Below are 13980 nucleotides of genomic sequence, written 5' to 3' on the forward strand. Positions count from 1 at the left end.
AGGTCTCCCAGGTACGGCCCGGAACCTTCTCCCAGCAGCCTCGCTGGCAGCCAGACGAGGAACGGACCCTTGTGAGTGCAGAGGCCTCCCCCCCCACAAGACTGGAGACGTCGCCGGTGTTTAAACAGCACTGATTAATAACTTCTCGTCGGCCGCTCGGAAAGGGACGTTCAAACATACGGCCTCTTTCACCAAGGGCGGGCGTGCGGAAGCGCGAGGTACAGCGTACTCGGCTTCACCGGCTGCTTCAACGGAGATCGGGGGAAAAAAAATGTTATTCGACGCCGAAGTCGTCGAATGCGTCTTCTTTCCAGTCAACATAGAGATACATAAATATTGTAATGGATGTGCACTTGAGTCTAGAGAAAACAGAATGTGCCATAAGCAAAGCTGAAAGGACAATAAATATTCCCGGTGTAATAATGTCAGCGCCATACAGATGTCACTTATACAAATAAGCGGGAACGCAGCAATAACAGTTATTGTATAATGCTGTGAAAAGAGCATTTGCTCCTTTTGCCTCTTTTTTTTTATAAACCAAATTTTCTCTGGTCTTTTTGTTAGTTGTAGCACTAAATTAAATGAAGGGAGAGGGAGAGACAATAAAATGTCAGTATTGTTCAAGCAGTTGTGTTTTCTACAGAAATGCTATAAGGATGTGAAAGTTCGAGAGAGTGTGTTCCACTGATGTATGGATGAGTGACTCATTGTAAGTAGTGTAGCTAGCAGTGTAAGTCTTTGGGTGCTCTGGTTTCCTCCCACAGTTCAAAGACATGCTGTTCAGGTTCCCCCATAGTGTGTGAGTGACAGTGTGTGTGTGTGTGTGTGTGTGTGTGTGTTCCACTGATGTATGGATGAGCGACCCAGTGTAAGTAGTGTATTTAGCAGTGTAAGTCACCACAGTGAATAAGGTGTGTGGGCTCATAACACTACATAGAGGTCAACGGAAGTTGCAACGGAGAAAAGTGTCTGCTAAATAAATAAATGTACAAACTCATTTGAACTGTGGTGTTGAAGGAGATCTGTAAGGACACTACAGAGGTCCTGGAAAGAAAACTGATACTGGATTAAATCAGACCTGAACTCTAATCACATTTACATTAATTCATTTATCAGACTCTTTTCTCCAAAGCGACGTACAGTACATCTCATAGGAAATACAACGTGTGCATCACATTAGCAGAGAGCGAGACTCGGATGCAGGTGCGTGATTATACAGTACAGTTTGTTTCTTTCCACCATATGAACCAAATTAGAATTTCGAATTCTAACAAAGCAATCAGAAGCACAGATGATGAGACAGAATTTATCGTACCATGGACTCAAATACGAAGATGGTTATCGGCAACCAGACTGATGGACTCAGTCACGGCAACGCTGGACACACACACACACACACACACACACACACGCCACACAAAATATGATTATCGACATCATGATGCCACAGGAGTTCTCCTTCATTCTGCATCATTTTAAAGTGGCGATATTCACCAAACCTGCAAGACTTAAAGCAAACAAAAGCTATTCACTCACAGACAAATTTACATACCATATACAAACCATGCAATCCGTCCATATATCGATTTATGCATGCATATACAAAAATTGCCTTCTTTCACTCCACTTCATTGTAATAGGCTGTATTCTGCACATTATCTTCTAATAAGCATTAATTTAATAGGATTGTTGAGGATGAAATGAAAATGTTATATTACAAACATTTTAGTTTCTTATAAATTTTGACTTGTTTTCTAAAGGATTGCTTCAATACCCCAAGGGAATGTTTAATTACAACATTTAATGAACACCATAGCAGGGCAGTTAAAATTTATTGTGCCGGTAATGAGAGCCGCTGTAAATCGGCAATCGGGAAAACATCCTGATCTTGCAGGTCCCACATTGTGTGGTCGAAGTCATGCTGTAATTAAATTCGATATGGAATCTCTCCAAATCACAACTGCCAGAGTTTATCGGAGGAATTTCACAGAGCATTAAGGCAGCTTCTTTGTGCCAGAACCTGTTTTTTTAACAAGGGAAATTAAAAAGGAAACACTGAATAGCATCCTAATGAAGAGGGCTTCTGCGGGGGCTCTCTTCTTTCAGCGGAAACGTCGGGCCTTGCTCTGAAAAAACAATCCGGCCGATTTGAGCGGCATGGGAAAATCAGCGCCGGGGAGCGACAAGCATACCCCTTCGAAGCGTCTCGTCGCTCACAATGGATTTATTTGTGCCGTACGTGCGGGACGAGCGCGGTTGTGTTGGTGCCGAAATGAAAAAAGCAGAGGGCCGCCTACGATTGCGTATCGGCCGAAGTCGGAAGTGAGAAGTTGCGGGTTTCCTGAGCGTGGGTGGCCCCTTGCGTCCCACAGCGTCCCGCAGCCTTCTCATTTTAGCAGGACAGAGCAGCAAACAAAGGACGACGGCGTGTTTCCGCCCGCCGCATAGGCAGTGCTTTCAAGGATCGCCCAAAAGCTGCTTGCTGTCAGTATGGCCGCGTCGCACCGCCACGCCCACTTCCACGCCGCGGCCCACGGGGGCTCGTCCATAAAGCTCTTTCGGGCCGAGTTCCCCAAAATAAATCTAAACGGCGGTGCGACGCCAAGACCTCACTTAGTGCAACCCAATAGTGCGGCCTTACCTCATTAAATACGAGAGGTCAAAGAATCCCTAAAACTTTAGTTAATATTTCAAAATATGCAATATAATCATGTTCCAGCTATATAAATCATGGGGGGAAAAAAGTCACTGAACGCAAGCAGTAAAGCCAATGATTGAGGAGAAGTGCTCTAGTATAATAAATGTATCAGCTGAATGCACAAAAACAGTAAGGGCTAAGAGGTCCTCAGATATTGGAAACAAATTAAAATACTGCGAAGGCAACATAAATCTGCAACGCTGCACTTTCGCTGTGTTTCAGATCATATCTGGTGCCCTATACAAGGACTGTTTGTAGCGCAATGAAGAAAAAGGCAAAGACATAAATGGTCTCTGAATTATTTTCCGACCCGTGCAAAACTTTCTTATGTTGTTTATTGAATCAAAAACGAAGAACGCTGAGATTTTTCTAACTGATGTAGAGCGACAGGGATCTTGTGATTATGAAGTAGATGCTTGTATGGCGAAGAAAAGGTAAACAGAAACAAGGCGGGTTTATTTGCATCCGATGAGCTCAGTTTCCAGCGCGGTTTAGCTGAGGTCTCGTTGGCCGGTGACGCGTTTTTGCGTGCGATCAGATGCTACCGAGGGTGTGCCTCGCGTGGGCAGCTTGGAAAGCAACTCGGCGCAGGAGGCAAAACACATCGCCCCTCTGTCCCGTGACTCACCCGACACACCAGCGTATCTCCTCATCCCCTACGACACGAAAACAAACTGAAGGAGATCGTTCGGTCCAGTTCATGCCCCAGCGCTCCATCGATACGTTTCAAAACTCTGTCAATGGAAACTGTGAGATTTAATCAATGCAGCAGATAAAACCGCGTAAAAGACAGTTGAGGAATTGTGCTGCATGCGTGTCTCCTGAAACAAAGAAGCCTGTGTTCTCCGTTTCCTCTAAAGTGGACCTTTATCGTGGGTCATGCACCTATGGGGCAGCAGGTGGCGTAGTAGTTTGAGGTGTTACCTTGCAATCCCACCTAATCCTAATCCTATCTATTGCTGTAATACCCTGAAACAAGGTACTTACCCTAAATTGCTACAGTAAAGTTACCCAGGGGCATAAATGGGTAAATAATTAAATAATAATAAATAATGAATAAATAATAATGGGAGGGGGGGTGCGGTGGGTTGGACCACAGTCCTGCTCTCCGGTGGGTCTGGGGTTCAAGTCTCGCTTGGGGTGCCTTGTGACGGACTGGCGTCCCGTCCTGGGTGTGTCCCCTCCCCCCTCCGGCCTTGCGCCCTGTGTTGCTGGGTGGGCTCCGGTTCCCCGCGACCCCGTATGGAACAAGCGGTTCAAAAAATGTGTGTGTGTGTGTGTGTGTGTGTGTGTGTGTGTGTGTAATAATGGGTAATAATTAATTTGTTTTTCTTTTTTTAACCAACCAAACCACATTTGAAGTTGCTTTGGACAAAGTTGCCAGCTAAATTAACATACAGCATAATAATTAATGTACAATACTATAAGAATTAAGATATAATGATGATGATGAATATGAATATTTATAAATATAATAGAAAACATGACTGATTTTATGTAATTTAATAAACACCATCATAAAGATCAGTGCAGACTATGAAGGAACATAATTTTATCATTCATTTGAAGGAATTTAGTTTGTAAACATTACAGTTTATTCATACAGTTAGAGCAGCACAGTTAATAACAGTTTATATCCATTTTGGTTATAGTGGACTTTATTATGAAGTTGCAACTTTGTTCCTTTTCAATGGTGTTACAGACAAGAGTAAGTGCAGTATCTGACAGGTATAACATCAAACCTTCTCTACTATGTGTTTACAGGTATAAAAGATTAACATCGAAACACACTGAAAAGTTTTACGTGTGAACAGTCCTTTGACACCGAAACAGAGGCTACAGTTTTTTTCTGCTTCCCGCTTCGCCCCCGACACCTAACCGTTGCGGGTTCGATCCCCGCCCCTATTCTACCAAATGGTTGCGGACGTGGCAAACGTCTGCCGAAGGGAGACAGTTTTCTTTGCGCCTCCTGACGTCTAAGGCTTTTTGCTGATCATTTTGAAAGCAACAAGTCCAACAGAACTTACTGAATTCTTATTGCCAGTTGTGTGCTTCCTCCGAGTCCCGTAATGAGTCACCACTCAAAGCTCTGCGGGCTTCAGTCATCCGGCATCCCACTGTCAGACTCGGGCAGCGAGACGCAGTTATTAGAGCGACAAAGAAATCAACGGGAAACTCTTCAGCCTCATAAACGTACACAGAAGATTCATAATTGAACACGCTTTCTTCTTCTTTACGCCACCTTTTTCGCATTTGCAGATCAGTTCCATATCCTCTTGTTGGTGACAGGAAATGAGTTGAGGGTGTGATGGAATCTGAGGCTCTTGTGTGGACGCCAGGCCAGAAGAGAGGAGCGGAGGAAGCGGCCGGCACCAGCTCAGGTCTCACGCAAGCGGCGGCCGTGGTGGGTGGAGGTCGGAACGGAGGACACCGCTAAGCCCTCCCCCTAGATGAGCGGTCTCGGTGGACAGGTGCGTTTTCTCAGAAAGGGACAAGTGGAGGGGGGACATGCGTGGTCATCAGCTGTGCTAAAAAAGCATTCATGAATGTCTGGAGGGACAGGTCAAAGGAGCCTAAAGACAGTGAAGAGCTAATCTTTCATCTCAGAGTTCACAAACTATATTTTCTCTCATTTTTCCAACCTACATAATAATAGGAGACCCAACTTTCTCAGCACTGAGCATATTATACAGACCTTCATGGCAAATTATCATTCCACATTTTATATAAAGATTTAATGTACACACACTTCGTACATACTGGTTATAATGGAAATAATCAATTATTGCCACTTTCATAAGTGCAATTTTATTAATATATTCTACAGTGTGTTCTAAAATAGAGATAATTCTACAGTATACCTTGTAATGTACACTAAATTAGAAATATAACAGCAGCAATAATATTTTATAAATAGATGAACTACTGTTTGGCATATTGCAAAGACATTATTATATTGGCTGTTATTACACTTGAACACACAATATTTTTGGGAATGAATGAAAAGTAGAAAATTCAGATTTGCAAGTGATGACCTAAAAAACATTATTGTGGCAAATTACGCATTTACATAGATCAATAGTTACTTTTTAAAAAAAAAAAAAAAGAGCTAAACCACATAGCGAGCAAATATCCCAATGTACAGGTGTCCTTCAGAGCAGTAAGATTACAGCGCCTAGGATGTGACCTTCAAGAGCAAAGTGTCGGTCTCAAGTGGAGCGTCGCGCTCCATTGTTCAGACCTGTTAGCGGATCTCCGTATCCATCTGGAAGGACTCTAACAATCACTTGACTTGACATCTAGCACCTCAAATGACTTTTCCTGTGGGAACCCATTTCCATAAGAATGTGGAGAGCTGACTGGCTCTGGCTGCCTCTACACCGACTGCTTGTTTAGCCTGGAGAAGCAAAGCCTTTGTGCTGGTCCTGGACAAACAGCCCACTTCACCTGAGGCCAAAGTGGACGTCTCCTCAAGCCTCCTCAACACCAGGGTGCAAATTACATACAGGCTTATTAAAAGTTTCATTAAAGTTACTTAAAACATATAACAGTAAAAAAAACAGCAAAGGACAGATTAGTAAATAAATATCGTTTCCCTTCTACTGAAGCTCTAATGACGATCGTACCGATGGAATAAAGAATACAGAAGGAATTCATTGGAAATGCAAGTTCAGAAGTGTAATAAAAAAACGGAGTGAACTGAACGTAAGAATTAAGAGCAAGATTAAAAAAGATCATGATTTTTACAGCTCCGTTCTGGCTGTCGAAGATTCCTTTCAAGACACTATCCCGTCCATAGTGTGAATTCGACTGAGCCATGTCTGGCTCTTAGAATTCATCATGTAGCGCGTCATTGTAAAAGGCAAAAACGTAGCATAATTGTGGTATTTGGCAGTAACAGCACAGTGAAATTACACCCATTTTTAAAGAGGTCCCTGTCTACTACAAAATGTTTTAAAATGTGTTCTAGTGTTATTCCAGAGGTGCACGTTCAAGAAGCATGTTCACACCAGACGCTGTGCTTAAAATTGCCGGTACACAAAAACGGGGCATTGTGCACATTGTAATTCAAACCATTCGTACGTCTCACGACGCTGTTGACCATAGCTTTGAAGGAAAAAACCGAACCTCCATGAATAAAAGTATACAATTTCCTCATGTGAATTACAAAAATAAATCTGTTGTGTCATTTTCTCCTTTGCACAGTATTCAAAATGCCCGGTGGTTTGCATAATCATTGGATCGGATCTCCGCTCCAGGTCCGCGGTGTTATAGGCCTGCAGAGAGCAAGACAAAAACATGAGACTCCAGAAAGGCGACTCAGGCTCGTTCAACCACTAGTAAGAATAATAACAGGAGCAATTATCATAAAACACTTTCATATTTGAACATGTAAAAAATAAACATTGACTGGAGGGAAAAAAAAATGAGCTCCTCTTGCAGACTTGCAATCCAAGCAATATGTTATATGTTGAAAACTCTCGGATTTATGGAGTTGAGGTATGGTATGGTATTTTTAAAAAGAGGCCTTCGCGGGTTGGTTCCAGTGGTTGAGAGAGGCTTCTGCCACACTGCCAGCTCAGATATTAGGAGTCAATTTCCAGACTTGGTTTTTTTTTTTTATTAATATCAGAACTCTTGGATTACGTTTCCAATTCCACGACAAGTACAAACCGCAGACAATCCAACCAGACACTTTTTTTCCCTTGAGTTCACCCCGGTGCGTGTCAATTGGTCGTTATGGCGACTCCAGCATCCAAACGCATAACAATTTCCACCACAGTGCTCCCCTTCACAGCCAGTCCCATCCCCCCAATCTCATTTAATCCTGGAGTTAGCCGGGGTTTCATTGGTTGTTGTATGCGTCAAGACCGCATACAGTGTGAGTCACTCGCCTCGTCAGGTTGGCTACACATGTCCAAGAATCGGTTACTAAAGTGTATCGTAAACTCCCGATCAGTCAAATGGAGAAAGACCAGAGTTTTCGTCTTGCGTATCCATTTACACAAAAATCACATCAGAAGACTGGAGGTGATGCAGTGAACTTGGGGCAAGATCGAGGACTTGCTGTTGTGTCAATATCAAGTAACAATACATTTCTATAGAGTCTTTGTCTTGCCTTCATCTTCTCTTAAGTTCGGTGCTGCAGTACTTCACCTTACTGTGACTGCACCCCAGGGAAGGAGTGTGATTTGTAACAATGGTCCATGATCTAAACTCACAGCTTCATTAATTTAAACTGAACTCATATCACAAGAACATGGGAAGGTATCTTCTCAGCCGACCCAGAGAACAGTATGAGCGCAGGTCACCGAGGACCACCGTGAAACAGCAGCTTACCTGAAAACACAGGTCTCTTACTGGCATCTCGTGCTCCACTCTGTCTGCCTGCACAGGATTGAAAGAAACCCAAGCACAGCTCATTCAATGCACCAGTACAACACACACTTAGGGCAGTCTTGGTTTATAGGACCCTCATTATAGGCGTAAGAGGGCTCCATTCTCCCATTTTTGGAGGAAACCAAATTTAACTCTCCCAGTATTTCTTTTTAACCCCATGGAGTACTGCTGCTAATATTTTGGTCTTTTGTGCAGTGGAACACCCCAACAAGTTCAAGACTCTGGTTATGTCCTACAAGAGAGTCAAAGAATCTCTGATACCTACAGAAACTGGTCAAATCCTCCATCCCAACAAGGGTGTTGTGCTCCTCCACCTCCAGCTGCTTGACGGTCCAGCTCACAAGGGATCCAGACTCTATAGCTTACTGATTATCAGTCCCAAGACTGATCCAGATCCATCACTCCAAAGTGATGATGCAACAAACACCCCCTGTCCCTCAGAACAGCTGAATCCTGTCGAACCTTCATGAAGAGTCTCGAAATCCATCTCTTTCAAATCTGTTTTCCCTCTCAGGCTCCTGATTCGTAAGTTAGTCGTCCACCATATTTTGCTACCGCTTCTACATACAACTACCTGAGTAAGGTGTGCCAGCAAAGTGGTGGCATCACATAAACAAGCTGTGTTTTAATAATCATGTGCTTGTGTCTTTAGTGTTTTGTTGTGAGATGTACTTTTGTGTTCTCCACACTGTTTTGGGGAAAAGCGTCTCCCCCATTTAACTTTGTTGTATCTCAGTGCAAATGACAACATTCATAAATCGCTGTACATTCATGCGCACATTTAATGAATATGACTCAAAAATCATGGTGCTTCTGAACGGATGAGAAAAGCGGCAAACAGCAAGGAGCAGAAGAGCAGCGCTACGTACTCTATCAAATATTGCCTCACTCGCTTTTTTCCAAATCCCAGCCACTTAAAGTCTCAAATCAAAATTGAGACATTTTTATGGGAAACATCTGCATTTCCCTGGCACTTTCGCTCCAGTGCCGAAACGCAAAACTCCAGCATTCTCGATTTGGTCTTGTTTTTAATTGTCTCGTTAAAATGAAGTATGCTAAACAGGGATGGGTCATGTTAGCCGACTGCTGCGGAAAAAGTGAACTTTGATAGCAAACTGGTTGCCCCCGTCTTCAGTGGGGCCTCATCGGGGGGGTAGCAGGTGTGGAGGGGTCCACGACGAAGCATCGCATCTCTCTGTCATGGGAATTAACCACAAGGGGAAACAGTTGTTACGGAAGAAGAGGGGGCTTCTTTCATCTTGGCTGGGGTTAACGGTTACCCCATCGCAGACATCCCTAAAATAACACGATACCGATGCGGATCTTTTTTTAAATATATTTTTTTTTATTTTTTTGACAGATTTGGCACCGGATCACAAACAAGCACTGGCACGCAGGGGGCGTCGAGGGAGACTGTACCAACAATGTATCGTCGTTCCTGCCCCCATCCCCTCTCGTCCTGTCCGCCACCCGCCCACCTATGGAGTCAACGCGGAGCCGTGGCACGGAATCCACTTTCCCCCGACTCTGAAGGCCCTTTGTCGTGTATTGCTGATGATGACGCCCAGGCCTATTTGCTTACAGCGCTCGGTTCATGTCCTCCACAAAACAGAGCTTGGCACGGTTGCCGTCTCGTAGCCCCTGGCCGCTCTCGGCGACAACGTTCACCGCTTCGCCAGATGAAAAAAGTCCCAAAGGAACCACCTGTCACGTAAACTCATTCTTAATTTCATTTCGGTATTTGAGTTCCTAATGCCCAGCCTGCAGCACACGTTTCCAACACCAACTTTTTTTTTTTTTTTAAAAAAAGGAAAAAAAGCTTCTTTGAACTGGCTGCTGAGTTGCTTTTTTCTATTTTAGCAGTTAATCTCTGGACTTATTTGCTAGGCAAGCAAAACGCCCCTCCTGAGATTTCTGTGGGGGAAAAGCTGAATCCATTAACATGGAAAAGGTATTAAAGTAACGGCACTGATATACAGGGGGGAAGAAAAAACAATGTCTCGTCTTACAAATTTGCATCCGCTAGATCTCTTTGTATGGACCAGCAAATCTACATTTGACAAACACATGATTTGTACCAAAGTAGCACACACACACAGAGGTCTAGTGAGGTGTGCCGTTTCAGGTATTATTATTATTATTATCCTAAACTTCTTTGCCATCTAACATCACACACACACACACACACGCACACACATTGTCTGAACCGCTTGTCCCATACGGGGTCGCGGGGAGCTGGAGCCTAACCCGGCAACACAGGGTATAGGGCTAGAGGGGGAAGGACACGCCTAGGACGGGACGCCAGTCCGTCACAAGGCACCCCAAGCGGGACTCGAACCCCAGACCCACCGGAGAGCAGAACCCGGCCCAACCCACTGCACCACTGCACCCCCCACCATCTAACATCATTTCAGGTTAAATACCTTGCAGGGTACTTTTACCCAGTGGACTGAATAAACTAATCAGGGTAGCTGCCTCGGCCCTGGGACTTAGGCCGGTATCCCTGGAGAAACCAACTGCCATCCATCATGGGCACTGACTCTCACCCTCTGCATGAGACCTTGGCTAAACAGAGGAGCACCTTCAGCAACAGACTGGTCCAGCTGAGCTACCTGAGGTCCTTCCTGCCGAGGCAATTGGGCTCCGTGGGTCCTTGTGTCATTGAGGAGATACTGAGCTCTCAATGCAGGAGCAGCACTCATCTGTCTCTACTTCTTTTCATTCACGTACACTTATTTACACTTATCTCGGTGTGATATTTATTCAATCCAGTGACATTCTTATGTCATCGCCTTCTTGCAGGTGGGGGGGGGGGAGCAGCACGGTGGGTCTGGGGTTTGAGTCCTGCTTGGGGTGCCTTGTGGTGGACTGGTGTCCCGTCCTGGGTGTGTCCCCTACCCCTCCAGCCTTGCGCCCTGTGTTGCTGGGCTAGGCTCCGGTTTGCCGCGACCCTGCTTGGGACAAGCGGTTTTGGACAGTGTGTGTGTGTGTGTGTGTGAGTTTCCTTCTGGGTCAATGAAGTTTTTATCTATCTTATGCCAATGTACAGGAGTATATGAGTACTCCATGTTCACGTATTTCACATTCCTTTGCTGTTCAGTAGACTGGTTGACCAGGAAAAAAAAATCTTCATTAACTTTGTAAGCATCAGTGTAATATCGTAATAATAATCCCATGTAAACAAATACACAGGAATGAGAAAAGTGGATATTGACCAGAAAAAACCAGCTCCTAAGAACATGTTTATCTGCTGGAATCTCTGAAGAAGGCCAAAAATACATCCTTCATCTGACGGTGTTTGACTTGAGCTGTCTCGCGGCTATGAAAGCCTATACCTTTTCATGAAAACGATATCAGGCCACAAGGGAGCGTCACACTGCGCACTGCCAGCTTTGCAAAAGTACAGAATTTCATCTTCCAGAGCCGAGACAGTCGGACAGGTCGTCTCGGAGGAGATATTTTACAGGTGGGATTCACGCTCTTCCTGAGAAACTCAGGACATCACATGGTAGCCGCCTTAACCAAACACACTGGAGGAACTCCAGCTCCTCATCTGCGCTTGAACACATGTGTTGATGTGTTTGACGACAAACAAACAGCACAATACTGGACGGGTGCACAGTAGACAGAGCCAAACGAAATACGGGTGAAATGAAGCTCACAAGACTGATTTACAGCACATGCATTTCGATAATTGAAAGTCTGGCTTAGAGTTTGGAGGAGTCTTCTCCTCTCTCTACATTGGGAGGTCCGTTTGTGCAATGCCTAACCACAATCATTTTCTCATGTATCTCATACACAGTAAAATTACTCAGATGTATAAATGGGTAAATAATTTTTTGCAGAGCACTTAACATTGTAAGTTGCTTTAGAAAAAAGTGTCAGACAAATGAGTAAATGCATAAATATGCATTGCTGATGTGTTTACCTGTGGTATCTTGCTTGCACTGTTTCGTCATGTAGTTCAGGTTAATCAGTGCATTCAGTGATGCAGAAGCAGAGACCTTCCTGGTACTGAAACCCTCAGGTTACTAGTCTGTGTCTTCTGCCCTATCTGAGTAAATCTCCATCTCTGTCTGCTTGGTGGTCCAATGCACAAGAGGTCCAAAATCAGTAGCACACAGGTTTTTGGTTCTGGCTCCGATGTGGTGGAATGACCTCCCCCTCTCACTCAGGACTGCTGAATCCCTTTTGACATTCTAGCAGGGTCTCAAAATATATCTCTTTTGTACTCTCTTCTCCCATGATCTCCCACCTGCTCAATAAACATGTAAATGAATGTCATCTGTTTAATAACTTTAAAAAAAACCCTATATGCATCCAGTTGTGTAATGTATGCTGGTTTATACAATGGGATGTAAAAAACTGACTGTACTCCAGAACCATGTGTCTGCATCCAAACCTCTCATTGTCATTGTAACGTAAATGTAAATTGTAACAGCGAACTACAAGTGAATGTACAAGACAGACTTTGTCTCAGTGGTACTAATGACATGGTGTGCGTGAGGTTTTGGGGAGGCCCCTGTGTGTGTATGCAGTAGAGGTGCAGTTCCCTCACTCTTGTCCTTCTGGGGCGGCTCCATGCAGTCGCTGTCTGTGTCGCTGGGGACCGGCCAGGGCTGGCGCACGGCCTGCAGCTGCTGGTAGAACTCATCCTGAGGGCACAACGGGGAAACTTAGTGGGAACTGCATCCCCTGCACCCGAGTGTCACAACTACATCTGGAATCAGATGATGAGCGCGATGAAGTCATGTGTTCCCGAAATGAACAACTCAAAGGACAAAATCAGCCCAGAATCTGTTGTGCTTTGGGCTGAAAAACTAAACTCTAAATTACGCAGCGGATAAACTGGATAAACAGAACAGAAAATAGGAGCAGTCCTCCCAAAAGGAGCAGTCCTTCTCGGCAGCTTGAGATTACAATGGGATTCAAGTCTCCCTCCTTGTGGTTTGACTTGTTCAAGGAAATGTTCATTTTCTTTTTTTTTGTTACATAGAGCTTGGTTAATTCACTTCCTAGAAGGGCGAAATTAAAGTGAAATGTTTTGTGAGTCATAGGAAAGACATGTTTGAATGACTTAAATCTGAACCACACAACAGGTGGACTGAATTCATGGCCCGCTCGTATTTTCTAAATATTGTAGAGAACAAGTTCTGCACATGATTATGTTCAAGGACAAATGCAGAAAACAACTGAATATAAATCGGTATTCCAGAAGAGAGAAAAGTGGATACTGTAATGAAATACTACTGCTTAAATTTAACTTGATTACTATGCAGAAATCATGGATATTCAATTGTATATTTTAATTTATACAGTAGAGTATTAAGGGGCAGCGATTTATGCTGCAGCGAATAAAACCTGCAGTCAGACGTCGCCTTAAATTCCAGTTTTCGCGGCAGGTATTCGTCACGTTCTTGAAGTTTCGAACTGCGCATTTTCTATGGCCCGAACCCGTTTGCCAACGAAAACAGAGAAGTTACAGTATGTAAGCCGGGTAGATGGACGACGGTAAAGTGGTATTACTGTACAAGGTGCACTGGCCCACACACCGAAATTCCCCACGCAAGCAAAAAAAAAAAAAAAATCATAGACCATCGATGGAGAACGTTTAACCAAAGGCCCAGACGGCTGGCGAATTTGCATGGCAGACCCTTTACTTTTACAGATGTTTTTATTTTCTTTAAAATTAAGTACACCTCAGAGTATGCTCCTTGGGGCCAAACTTTAATAAATAAATTGCCCTGCGTTCCGTTCTGAAGACTTTTATGTGCTCTTAGTTTTCAGTGCTAAAAGGTGATCGAGCCGCTCAGACTTCCTGCTGTAGGCGGCGGTCATGCATCTTAGGTGTAGTCCGGAGATAAATTACTTGCCGAGAAAGA

The 13980-nt window shown here is 44.1% G+C and overlaps 1 protein-coding gene across 1 annotated transcript in view; it reads right to left on the minus strand.

Annotated features, from left to right (window-relative positions):
* Positions 1-5663: 5663 nt before the first annotated feature.
* The window catches only part of c9h8orf34 (chromosome 9 C8orf34 homolog), an 80940-nt gene continuing 72623 nt past the window's right edge, over positions 5664-13980 (minus strand). The window contains exons 13-15 of the mRNA XM_018753897.2: positions 12657-12753; positions 8039-8086; positions 5664-6975 (exon numbers count right to left, since the gene is read on the minus strand). Of these exons, the coding sequence (XP_018609413.2) occupies positions 6968-6975; positions 8039-8086; positions 12657-12753 (153 nt within the window). The 3' untranslated portion in view covers positions 5664-6967. The remainder of the gene's footprint in view (positions 6976-8038; positions 8087-12656; positions 12754-13980) is intronic.

The sequence above is a fragment of the Scleropages formosus genome, chromosome 9 (genome assembly GCF_900964775.1).
Source record: "Scleropages formosus chromosome 9, fSclFor1.1, whole genome shotgun sequence".
Lineage (NCBI taxonomy): Eukaryota > Metazoa > Chordata > Actinopteri > Osteoglossiformes > Osteoglossidae > Scleropages > Scleropages formosus.